Here is a 13,842-nt window from a genome sequence, read left to right as displayed (position 1 = left end):
AACTGCTATTTTGCATGCATCAACTTAAAGATATGTCGTCGAAAGAGACTTTATATACAAATATTACATAATCAAAGCAAACCAGACAAACTTGGTAAGGGTTGTGATGCCAGTAAATTAATATTCCTGCCAGGCTTAATCAAATTTATTCGTTCATTGTGTAATCATACGTTTTTTTTATTGAGTTAAGTCTGCCAATTGATATTTTATCGTATATTTTTCTATGTTATGATGTTATGCTATTGTTTCAGTAAAAAGGGAGAAGGTTTCGATCCATTAAAACGTTTAATCCCGCTGCAAATGTTTGCACCTGTCCTAAGTCAGGAATCTGATGTACAGTAGTTGTCGTTTGTTTATGTAATATTTACGTGTTTCTCGTTTCTCCTTTTGTTTATATAGATTCGACCGCTGGTTTTCACGTTTGAATGGTTTTACACTAGTAATTTTGGGGCCCTTTATAGCTTGTTGTTCGGTGTGAGCCAAGGCTCCGTGTTGAAGGCCGTACTTTAACCTATAATGGTTTCCTTTTTAAATTGTTATTTGGATGGAGAGTTGTCTCATTGGCACTCACACCACATCTTCCTTTATCTATTAAGCATGTTAAGTAAGATTGAAGAATTACTACGAATTACAACCACGAATAACTTTACCAAGATTCAATTTACTTTTCGTTGCTTTACCTATTCATGCTCATTAAAAAGACAAGTACATGTATTTGAATTTAACATGTTTAATATGATTATAGAAATTACCACTTAAAACATGCTGTTTATGCGTAAACGAACCCCTTCCGCATATTGTTCATAAGTTCAACTTTAAGTTAGAAAAACAATTATCCAGTAATCACGTGATGATGCTGGAATTTTGAAACTTCTGCCTTTATTTCTTGACAGTCGTTTTGGTATCGGACGACCTGGCTTTGTCATTGAAACATCAACCCCTTACATGCTCGTTTATTGAAACTTCATCATTAACTCATATCATTAGATATTCTGGTTAAGCATATTTCAACATAGGTGTATTTGATTTGTAGTTAAACCAACAACGTTGCGTCCACATATATCTCCAGTTATAAGTTCAAGACAAATTGTCGAAGTGAGATTTGGATCGTCTGTAACATTGAACTGCAATGCAACCGGATATCCGGAGCCACAGATCACGTGGCACGCACATCACGTAAGTACAGTATATGTTTAAACTTAAACTTACCCCCCCTCCAAAAAAAAGAAGGATTTTCAAAGCTGACTTGGATAAACCTTGTGATTCAATATTGTTCCGGAAAGAAATGATCGGTCTGTGCTATCTTACTATAAAGTGTACTCACGAAACTTAATACAATATATATTAATAGAAAGAATCATCCTTATGATTATGCACTTGACAAAGGAGGCACCAATACATTTTCTCCAATATACAGACTTGTCAGTATAATTTAATATGTAGCTCTTTTCCGTCTCTTTAAACCAGTAAGATCGGAACCTTTACATGAGGAAAAGAGGAAATTCCTTCCTGTTCACCTTACCAATAGAGGAAATGATGCAATCAACATCAGCAACGTTCTACATCACAAGGAAATAACATCTAAAATTCCGATTTATTTTCAAAATCAGTATGTTCCTATTGTATCCTACAGTTACACCAAAACCATTGCACCCACAAAATTTGATTATAAACAAGCATTACAGGACCTTTATTTAGAAAAATACCTAAAACAACCTCTGACATGTGACTGTTCCCGCTCGCCTTACAATTATAGCCCCTCTGGACATGTTACTACTGGGGATCTAAACATATTTCAACATGAAAATCTCCGAAAGGTGATTTCTCGTGGTCCTAAGTTTAGAGAACCCCAACACATCAATTGGAACCATAACTTCAAAATAGTTATGGATTCCATTGAGAACTACGCCAGAGCATTGGCTAAGCGAGAAGAAGTTCAACTGGACACTTTGTCAGAATGGGTCAAAACGATCAGGTCTCTGATAAACGTCGCATTCATAAGTTGAAAAACTGTGTGAATGATCGACCTTAGTCCATTTTCAGTGAGAAAGAGGCTGTAAAATGTCTATCATCTCTTCAAGATAAGTATGTTGTTGTTCCTGCGGACAAAGCTTCAAATAATATTGTCTTTGTATGTAAATCGTATTACTACGAGTGTCTTATAAAAGAATTAGAAATAAATGAGCACGCAGGTAATCCCACATACAAAAACATACCATTTGACAAGGATGAGATTTTGTCGAATCATAAGTCCTTCATGGCTTCTATGAACATTGCATTGGACAACAAATCGGAGGACTTAAAGGCAACAGTAGTATACCGCTGTTCAAAACTCATAAATCCATGGACAAAAAACAAAATCGGGGCAACAAACCAAAACCGAGGGAAACGCATTAAATATAAGAGGAGAACAACGACTCAACACCGAAACGCAACAGCAGACAGAAACGGACCAAGCAACAGACAATACACCACGAGAATAACAAATATAACATCAAAACCAAATACATGAATATGAGATAGACAAGTACCGTGCCACGTCTTATATCAAAAATAAGAGAAAACAGAAACGACTCAACGTTAAAATGCAACACACACATAGAAACGAACAATATTATAACAATGGCCATCTTCCTGACTTGGTACAGGACACTTTTAAAGGGGAATAAAAGTGGTGGGTTGAACCTGGTTTTAAGGCATGCCAAACCTCGCACTTTAATGGCACAGTTAAATATAACATTGAAATGAAAACAAAATATTACAGGACTACAATACAAATAAAAAGCAGAACATATTAGACAAAGAAAAGCATGATTAATAGATAACAAAAAGCATCAGGTTTAAAATTCAATACGCCAAAAACGCGTCTAGTCCACACGAGACTCACCAGTGACGAAAAAAATACAAAATTGTACAGCACTGAAGATCAAAAGTTGAAAAGGTTTTGCCAAATACGGCATTGTTTGTATGCCCAGGATAAGAACATTCATATTATATAAAACAATTCACACTATTGCAAACAGTAAATTTTAACAAATGAATATGAAAGAGATATACATAATGAAACTGAAGTAAAAACCATTCCCCATGTGAAATTGAAAAACCGTCTAAAAGAAATAATCCACAATGCTTTTCATCATAAAAATGTTAGAATACGCTATAAATTTATCACTTTGGGATACCATAAGGCATATTTTGTTAATAAGGAACAAAAGGGTAAAACATACTACACAGAGGAACAAGTGATCAGTATGCTGGAGTTTCTTATTGACAACATATTTGTCGAATTTGGAGGTAGACTTTTTCAACAAATTGTCGGCATTCCTATGGGAACGAACTGTGCTCCTCTCCTTGCCGACCTCTTCTTATTTTCATATGAATCGGAGTTCCTTCATACACTTGTCAAAAACAAGAAGATCAAAGAAGCCAGGTTAATTAATTTCACTTTCAGATATATTATGATGTTCTTTCCATTAACAATCCGAACATTTCCGATTGGGTTCCATTAATATACCCACCAGAACTAGAAATTAAAGAGACCACAGACACGGCTTCCTCCGCCTCATTTTTAGATTTATACCTCGAATTTGATTTACCCAGTCATCTCAGTACCAGAATCTATGACAAACGAGACGATTTTAATTTTGATATTATCAATTTTCCTCCACCTTAGTAGTAATATACCAACTTGACTTGCATATGGAATATACATTTCCCAACTTAATAGATATTCAAGAGCTTGCAGCTCCTATTCAGACTTTGTAAAACGTCACCAGTGTCTGAGCAGAAAGTTGACGAACCAGGGGAATGTCAAAGAACGTCTTATCCTTTTTCTAAAAAAGTTCATCGGAAGATGCCCAGAACTTGTTGATAAATATTCCGTATCAACTTCACAAATAATACAAGATGGTCTTTAAGTATAGATTTTGCGTACTGACGTTGGTTATCATCTTCATAACGTGTTAAAGTGTTCTTTTAGTTGTCTTTATTAATATAACAAAACTATTTTATTCAATAACTCTACTTTTTCTGTTAAGTCTGTTTTTTATGACGTGTAACTGTACTTATGTATCCCGTCAAACGTGAACCACACAATTATTTTATTTATTATTATTACTTTTACTGTTTAATCTGTGATTGTTAAATCTACTTTACGTACACTGCATGTATGTATGCCGTCATACATTGAACGACAAAATTATTTTTATGTCTACCTGTGCGAATTCCAAACGCGCAATTTCACACCAGTACTGAAAACCTTCTATCCTTTACGGGTAGACTTTACATACATAAATTAAGTCGCATAAGAAAAACAAAATCAGTATGTTAAATTTGATGTATGCCTTTGTTTGCTTCTTTGTTACATTGGTTGTTTTTAAAGTGATTTGAAGATGATAACACATTATTGACTGTTGTACCCCTATTGTTGGAATTTTTACTCTTTGAGTATGTTTGTTTTGTTCATTCGTCGTTGACAATGTAATGGAATTTGATGCGACTGTCATAAAAGTGAGAGGTTTAGCTAGCTATAAAACCAGGTTCAATCCACCATTTTCTACATTAGAAAATGCCTGTATCAAGTCAGGAATATGACAGTTGTTATCCATTCGTTTGATGTGTTTAAACTTTTGATTTTGCCTTTTGATTTTCCTTTTTGAACTTTCCTCGGAGTTTAGTATTTTTGTGTTTTTACCTTTATAACATCAACGTATGAGCTGAGGGTTGAGTGCCGCGTGTACTTCTGTTTAAGTATGTCTCTGATTCATTTTACCATCTAACAGTTTTTTTATGTTAGACACAGTTTTTTTTGCAAATTGTTCACAATTATTTTTTTATTTTGTTTTATACTGCTTTGCTTTTTGAGACAAAATAAAATATCGCAATACAACATTGTACAATTTATAAGTAGAACAAAAATGTGGAATAAAGATGAGAACAATTAAATGCATGTATTATAGGACTAAACAAATGAACATAACAGTTTAATATTTAATGCTTGAATAAAAATAAGAAGATTTGGTATGGTTGCCAGTGAGGGAAAAATATATCCAACATTAAATGTTAGGCAACATCACGGCTCTCGCGGCTTTAAAAGCAACCATTAGTCAAAACTGGATTTAAATCAATTAATAAATCAGATGGCCAAACGTTAAACAAAACATTTTACTAAAAACAAACATGACAGGCAAGAACAATCACTACACTACAGACTCATGATTTGAAACAAGCGCATAACGAGTATGGCGGTGTTATAAACCCGTTGTCAGCGCTCAATCTTAACCTCATCTAATACAGTGATGTAACCACACAACACATTAGAGAGAACTATAAAAATCAATTGAAAAAGAATAAAATCATCTGCTACAGAACCTGAGTTGGAAAAGCATAGAACAAATCTGGCGATGATAAACATGTTGTGAGCGCTCAAGCATACCTATCTTATACGGTGATGTGACAACATATAAAAAAGAACTATGAAAATCAGTTGAAAAAAAATTAATATCATCTGTTCGAAACAAAGTAGAAAAATATCAAACAAAACCATAGACCGGACGTTGTGGGGTATTTAGCCATTCTACATTACTACAGCAAACAAGACACTTCTTATATATATCTTAGAGTATAAGCAGTTGTGTTAATGTAGTTTTATAACTAATGTACCATGTTTGCAGAAAACTATTCATCACAAGACACTTCCGATTTCCAACGCCACTTTAGATAATAATGGGTTGTATTTGTGTATTGCCATTAATGATGCTGGACAAACACAAGCCAGCACAGTGGTATCTGTAACAGGAGGTAACAGTTCATATCTACTTCATGGGGTCTAGGTGGGGTTTATAGTTTACAAAATAATGAGAAAATTAGGCAGAATAATGGGCAAAACAAAAAAGAAAGAGGATAGTAAATAATTTCTGTAATATGTAAAATAAGATAAGGGTTAGAAATTAATGGGATGCTGTAATATAGATAATAGATGATTTAGAATCCAAAATATAAAGGACAAAAAGAAATGGTCTCAAATATTAAAGGATTGAATAAATGAGGGACCCTTTTTACACTGCTAATATGTTTAAATTCTATTAATTAAAAATAAAGTTAATTGATTATGCGGAATTTCATATTTTTTTTAATTGCTTTCTCCATCATTATAGGACGTACGGTGACCAATAGTTGTTAATTCCTGTGTCATCTTTTTCGTAAGATTGCTCATTGGCAATGCACATCTGCTTTTATAATTAGACAAGAAAAAACGTTTGAGATAAAGAAACTAAACTAAAGGATTGTTCAATATTGATTAATAAATTCAACAGGTATTTTGTAACTAAGACTGTTAATATCATTTAGTTCGTTAGGCAGTAATATTTCAAATCTATAGCACACGTATATAATACATGTATCTTGTTATTAATTTTTTTGTAGATGCACCACACATCACTGTTCCACCTTCATCTGTAGTTAAACATGCAGGAGACGTACAAAGCTTCCTGTGTGAGGCTACTGGAAATCCTCAACCGAATATTACTTGGTCTTACACGTCAGTAAGTAAAAAAACTATGTATGAAAGAACGGCTACTAGAAATCCTTAGCCAACCATCACCTGATCTTACACCTACGTAAGTAAACTAACTATGTATGTAAGTACGCCTACTGGAAATCCTCATCCAACCATTACCTGGTCTTACACCTCAGTAAGTAAACAAACTATGTATGTAAGGACGGCTACTAGAAATCCTCAAGTAGCCATCACCTGGTGTAACACCTCTGTAAGTAAACAAACTATGTATGAACGGAAAACTACTAGAAATCCTCAACCAACCATTACCTGGTCTTACACGTCAGTAGGTAAACAAAACTATACATGTAAGGACGGCAACTAGAAATCGTCAACCAACCAATAATTTGTCTTACACCTCAGTAAGTAAACAAACTATGTATGTAAGGACGGCTACCAAAAATCATCAGCCAACCAATTCCTGGTCTTACACCTCAGTACGTAAAAAAACTATGTATTTAAGGACGGCTACTAGAAATCCTCAGCCATCCATCACCTGGTCTTACAACTCAGTAAGTAAACAAACCATGTATGTAAGGACGGCAACTAGAAATTTCGTACCAACCATTACCTGGTCTTACACCTCAGTAAGTAAACAAACTATGTATGTAAGGACGGCTACTGGAAATTCTCAGCTCACCATTACCTGGTCTTACACCTCAGTAAGTAAACAAACTATGCATGTGAGAACGGCTACTAGAAATCCTTCAGGTGGCCCCTAAACAAATATATACTAGTTCAGTGAAAATGAACGCCATACTAATTTCCAAATTTATGCACAAGAAACTAAAATTAAAATAGTACAAGATTAAGAAAGACCAGAGGCTCCTGACTTGGAATAGGCGCCAAAATGCGGAGGGGTTAAACATGTTTATGAGATCTTAACCCTCCCCCTATACCTCTAGCCAATGTAGAAAATTAAACGCATAACAAAACGTACATCTAAAATTCAGTTCAAGAGAAGTCCGAGTCTGATGTCAGAAGAGGAAACCAAAGAAAATAAACAAAATGACAAAAATACATAAATAACAACAGACTAACAGCAGTTAACTGACATGCCAGCTCCAGACTTCAATTAAACTGATTGAAAGATTATGATTTCATCATATGAATATTAGGCATAATCCTTCCCGTTAGGGGTTTAGTATCATACCATCATAACATATATGAGAAGAACATAACCCTTGTTTTTGAATAAATTTGTTTAGTTCCGATGCAAAGACTCTATAAGTGAATCAATAATAACGCCAAACTATGCAATTTTTAATGACGTGACAACAGTATCGTAACTATATCCCTTCTTAATAAGTCTATTTATAGGTTGTGTTAGTTTCTGAGGTGAATACTGACATTTTTGTGATTTATAAACAATATTTCCATAAAATGTTGGATGTGAAATACCTGAATGTATAAGAAGTCTGCATGTTGAGCTATATTTACGAATGATGTCCTTATACCGATGATAAAATTTAGTAAATGTTTTGACTAGTTTGTGATATCGAAAACCCTGGTGTATTATTTTTTAGGTAATGCATGAATGTCTCTCGTTAAAATCTAAAACATTGTCACATACATGAAAGAATCATACAAGTTGAGATATATAAACACCGTAAGATGGTGACAAGGGAACGTCACCATCTAAAAATGGATAATTAACGATAGGAAAGGAAAAAATGATCTCATTTATCATAAATTTTAGTATTAAGCTTTCCGTTGGTGATATACATGTAGATATCAAGATCGACGGAAACATGTTACACATTGAGATTATCTTTAACACATTCACATTTTATATGATAATACATCTGAACGGTCAGAACCCGAGGTATTTTCAGCTTAGTAGACAGTGCTTCGGTTCTGACATTGTATACAAATATGTCATGCTTACAAGGGGTATTTGCCAAAAATACCGATTGAGAGGTACAAATTTCCAGAGCCGTAAGGCGAGGGAAATTTGGTTACCTCGAAACCGGAATTTTTGGCAAATACCCCTTGTAAGCATGATATAATTGTTTAATTCCACCGAATGTTCCACCTCAGAAAGTTTATTATAATCAGGTATCATATGAAATTTCGACTTGAAAGTATAATTTTTGTATACACTGCAGCTGTGCTAAATGCGCAGTCAAATTGCATTGACCGTATACTTGTAATCATTTTTTATCATTTTTTTATGTACAGTCACTGACTGTATTTATATCTCCCTTTTTATGATAATAAGTTGCTTCTCGGCTGACTTCTTCACTTTTTTCATCAGTTTCAGTGAAGTGTATTTACAAGTGGATTCCAGTTTTATATGACCGGTTGACAATTCCTTTCCGTTGAGTTTTATTTATGACGTCATTCTCGGAATTTTTACGTCATTCGGTCCAAATTCAATAATGATGCTTTTCATCCTACATATTTCATCTGAAACCATATATTTAGAATGACAATGAATTTGTCATATTAGAATAAAAACAATTCATTGAGTTATTTTTCGACATGGTATTCCCCATCTGCCATGGTATTTGCTAGGGTATTTCCCATCTGCCATGGTATTTGCTAGGGTATTTCCCATCTGCCGTGGTATTTGCTAGCAAATACCCCGGAACATGGAATTCCCTTATGGCAAATACCCCGGCAGAGAAAAGAAAATCACAATATATAGAAATAGTTTGGTATATTTCTTAATTAACTTTTTTTGCATATCAGTATGTACAAACCGTTTTATGTGATTCTATTGGAATTCTCTAACCATATTTTTCCCCATATATTTGTCGATTTTGTTTATGGTTTTTCTGTCTTTTGTGTCCAAGGAGTGTTCGAGAATACAAAAAGAAAATCTCTTTGTATATAAACATTTTCATTAAATTATTGTTTTCTTTGTTGATAAATTCACAGACAAAATATTTTCTTTTTCAAGTATTTACATACTAGTAGCCGTGATAGCCATACTATGCCATCTCACGTGACCAGCTCAGATGGCGGGAGAATTCAGCTGACTCATATCCATGATTCTGGTATACTTAAATGTACAGTTACAAATCCTTACGGAACAGTATCGGCACATGCAAATATATTAATGTCTGATAGTAAGTGGATAACTTATTTTTCTCATCCCAAGATATTATAACCTTAAAATTGAGAATGGAAATGGGGAATGTGACAAAGAGACTACAAACCGACCATAGAGCAGACAATTGCCGAAGTTCACCAATGGGTCTTCAAAGTAGCGAATATTTTGAATTATTAAAAACATCCCTACCAATTGAACATTATTATCTTGCATAGGAAAACTCCTCATTCACATATCGTCGCTGGGCTTCCAAAATGTTGTAAATTTGCAAGAAAAAATATCTCACAAACAGGCTTTGAAAATTTTGACAAAATGCATGTTTTCAAAATGTCGTATGTGAACATTTTTGCAAATTTCAGTGAAATAAAAACTTTGACATTTCTGGATTATCCTAGAACTTAAATTATCATCACAGAAATAAAGAGATGTATAATTTCCAAAGTCACTATACAACGATTTTCAAGTTTTCATACAACATTTTGGAAGCAAACCTTACAAACAACCGAAATTGGCAATTTTGTAATGTGTCTTATTTCAAACGTTTTGATTGGTCTAACTGTATGCTATTTTGTAATACTTAAGATTTCCTCCCGCCCAAACCAGTGGTGTCAAAAAGTATTTTTAGCCAAAAAAGTCATATACGACATTTTAGAAGCCAAGCGATGATATATTTCCCAGCTATCAAACTTACAACTGACAACTTAAGGTAGTACCCAACACTTTCACTAAAATTAATTTGGCTCGTTTAATTTTTATAAAAATTTGTTAAAGTATTTACTTTGACCCTTTAACAAAAATATAGAAAATTTAAAAATTTTGAACCAACCGTTTTGTCAGAAAAATTACACTGGTTATATAGCAGTTTGACAAACACTAATTTTGATCATTGTGAAGCTTTATATTGCTTTCACAAAGCAACGTAATTAAAACGTTTAGCTGATATTACAGAGTTATCTCCCTGTAGTGTTAGGTACCACCTTAAGGTGGAACCTAACGCTACAGGGAGATAACTCTGTAAAATCAGCTAAACGTTTTAATTGCATTGTGTTGTTAAGTTAATATTAAGCTTCTCATTAATCAAAAATTGTTTGCGTTAAACTGCTATTATCCAGTGTTATTCTTTTGATAAAACTGTCGGTTCATTTTTATTTTTTTTTCAATGTTGTCAAAGGGTCAAAGTAAATACTTGTCAATTTTTTATGAAAATTTAACGAGCCAAATCATTTTTTGTGAAGGTGTTGGGTACCATCTTAAGGAGGCTCGCGGGTATGAATCTAATATAGAATCTCGCTATATTTTTTTTATAAATGAACTTTATCATATTCTTAATCTGTTAATGGAAAAATGAAATAAAAAAATTGGGTCACCGTTTATTTAAGCTCACAATCTGCCTCCGAAAGAAGCATACATTTTTGTTAATGTCCTTTTTTTTATGTTGAACTAATAGGAGAAATGGAGATAATATCGCAATAAAAAAAAACTAAATTAATTTGGAGCTGTTTCAATGATATAACCTTTTTATATTCATCTGGGGCTTAACCGAATCGATTTTTGTGGGTGATTTTTGTACCATACCAAAAAGTAATAACTAATTATGTAACAAAAAACAAATTGTATCGAAAAAACAAATGTTTGATTTGTTGCTGAAATTTTTGTACCCGCGAGCCTCCTTAATAAGATGTATACGACATGATTTATTCACAATAACTATATAAAAAATAAGTGCTTAGGTTTTTTTACAGACTACTTACCATACGTTGAATATGCATGACCCATTGACACATATACATGTATATTTCTTAGCAGTGTTATATGTCCTCCTCGAAATTAAAACCATTGATATATTTGGCACCTAAAAAAGTGACCAATATCACCGGCACGTTTTGAGGGACGGGTAACGTATACGGTGCAGGAAATGCCTACCCTTCCGGAGCACCTGCTTTCACTCCCGGTTTTTAGTGGAGTTCGTGTTGTTTCTTATTAATTATTTGGAACTGTTGATGTAAATGTCTTTTGGTTTTATAAGTCTTTGTTTACTCCTTGGTTTTGATTGTTATTGTCTTTATAAAGAAATAATTCTCCTCACATACAAATTAAAAATTAATTTACCCTTATCAATTTAAAATTGTTAATTAATCGATACCAACTACTTGAGTCTATTTATCAATATGAATTTATATTTATATTTATGCCGCTGTTATGTGTATACATTGTACCAACACGTGCCACTGTTATATGTATATCAACACGTGCCGCTGTTATGTGTATACCATCCTCCCCTCTCAAGCAAAATTAAACAACGAAAAGGTTAAATCATTGAATTTTGCTCTTCCTTAATGTTTTGTTTGTTAAAATTTTATTCCAATATAATCGCAAATATTAAATATTGGGTACAACAAACTTTACCTCAATGAATTTTTTTTTCCTTCTTTTTACAGGGAACGATCTAGTCGTAGGACGATGAGAAGGACTGACGATATCAAAATTGAAAGACATTCACGAAAGAATATAATAATGTTAAGAAAATGGTTGAGTGAATTCCTTTATATTTCATAGAAAATGGGAGAGAGGCAAAATCACAACCTCGCATTGCCACTATAATCAATAATGTGTGTTTGGGTTGCTCACCCACTTTTAAAATTAAGAATGGAAACATGGAATGTGATAAAGAGACAACAACCCAACCAAAGAGCAGAAAACAGCTAACGTCCACCAACGGGTCTTTAACACATCGACAATATACCGCTCCCCACTTTTTCATTATCAAAGATATATAAGCAATTGTCCAACCATGGTTTCTTTAGCTATAAAACCAGATTCTTTGGAAAATGCCTGTACAAGCATTTGTCACAAGTCGGTCGATTCCGTAACTTCATCTGAAGTAGCGGATTCACCCGAGTACAAGTTTGGAATCATTCGTCACAACTCGGTCGATTCCGTACCTTCATCTAGAGTAGCGGATTCACCCGAGTACAAGTTTGGAATCATTCGTCTCAACTCGGTCGATTCCGTACCTTCATCTAGACTAGCGGATTCACCCGAGTACAAGTTTGGAATCATTCGTCTCAACTCGGTCGATTCCGTACCTTCATCTAGAGTAGCGGATTCACCCGATGGTTGCCGATTGGTTAGGAATAAAACGGTTGGTTTTCTTTTTGTTCCGTTGGTTGATATGATCGAACGTTGATTGAGTCAGATTTATTGGACTTCTCTTTTTTGAACGTGCGTTGGGTGTTCAGTTTTTTTGTTCATATATTTTTTTTAGTTATTTTAACCATTCCTTATAAAAAGGAGCAGGAGCATCGCTGAAATCCACACAACTAGGTGATTTTGTTCTTATACATGTGACACAATACACATCAGTGTATGACCTAAAGTTAAGGACACAGGTTTTGTTGATATGGTTCATAAGTGTTTTTCGTTCCTCGTTTTTTATATAGATTATACCGTAAGTTTTCCCGTTTGATAGGTTTTACACTAATCATTTTGGGGTTCCTTTATAGCTTGCTGTTCGGAGTGACCTAAATGCTCAGTGTTACAGACTTTACTTTGACCTATATTGGTTTACTTTTATAAGTTGTAACTTGGATGGATAGTTGTCTCATTGGCACTCATACCACATCTTGTTATATACAATTAATGAATATTTGTTATGTCCCAGGTGAGGGGGACAGTTTGGCGCCATATAACTAGTCTAACTCCGCCTCATTCTGTGTGTGCCTTTTATTGCTAGAAGCCTGTAGTTTAGTGGTTGTCGGTTGTTGCTGTGAAACATATTTGTTGTGTTTCAATATTTTGTACATGAATTACGCAGTTTGTTTTCACGTTGGAATTGTTTTACATTGTCATATCGGGGCATTTTATAGATGAGTATGCGGTATGGGCTTTGCTCATTGTTGAAGGCCGTACAGTGACCTATAATTGTCAATGTCCGTGTCATTTTGGTCTCTTGTGCACAGTTGTCTTATTGGAAATCATACCACATCTTCTTTCTTTATATATATAATGCACTATCAAAGATCTGTCAGCAAAATATACTCTCTAAATAAAGTACCCTATTTAATTCAACATTGCAACACCAACAAAAAGGACCATAAAGATAACAGTTCAGGAAAATAAATTGTGTACTGGAAACACAAAATAAAACAAAGAATTATTATAGCAGCGATACAACAGCATGCTTGATAAGAGTCTGTACAGACGCGTTTACTTGAAGTAAGCTTAAACT

General features: G+C 34.0%; 1 protein-coding gene across 1 annotated transcript in view; it reads left to right on the top strand.

Annotated features, from left to right (window-relative positions):
* LOC134717673 (immunoglobulin superfamily member 10-like) overlaps positions 1 to 12,118 on the top strand; it is a 31,091-nt gene extending 18,973 nt beyond the window's left edge. Inside the window, exons 12-16 of the mRNA XM_063580171.1 lie at positions 1,034 to 1,176; positions 5,673 to 5,799; positions 6,424 to 6,542; positions 9,462 to 9,630; positions 12,053 to 12,118. Coding sequence (XP_063436241.1) covers positions 1,034 to 1,176; positions 5,673 to 5,799; positions 6,424 to 6,542; positions 9,462 to 9,630; positions 12,053 to 12,078 — 584 coding nt within the window. The 3' untranslated portion in view covers positions 12,079 to 12,118. The remainder of the gene's footprint in view (positions 1 to 1,033; positions 1,177 to 5,672; positions 5,800 to 6,423; positions 6,543 to 9,461; positions 9,631 to 12,052) is intronic.
* The last annotated feature ends 1,724 nt before the right edge of the window (positions 12,119 to 13,842 follow it).

The sequence above is a fragment of the Mytilus trossulus genome, chromosome 5, assembly GCF_036588685.1.
Source record: "Mytilus trossulus isolate FHL-02 chromosome 5, PNRI_Mtr1.1.1.hap1, whole genome shotgun sequence".
Taxonomy (NCBI): Eukaryota; Metazoa; Mollusca; class Bivalvia; order Mytilida; family Mytilidae; genus Mytilus; species Mytilus trossulus.
Note: the sequence above shows the minus strand (reverse complement) of the source record. Positions and strands in the feature narration are given on the sequence as shown.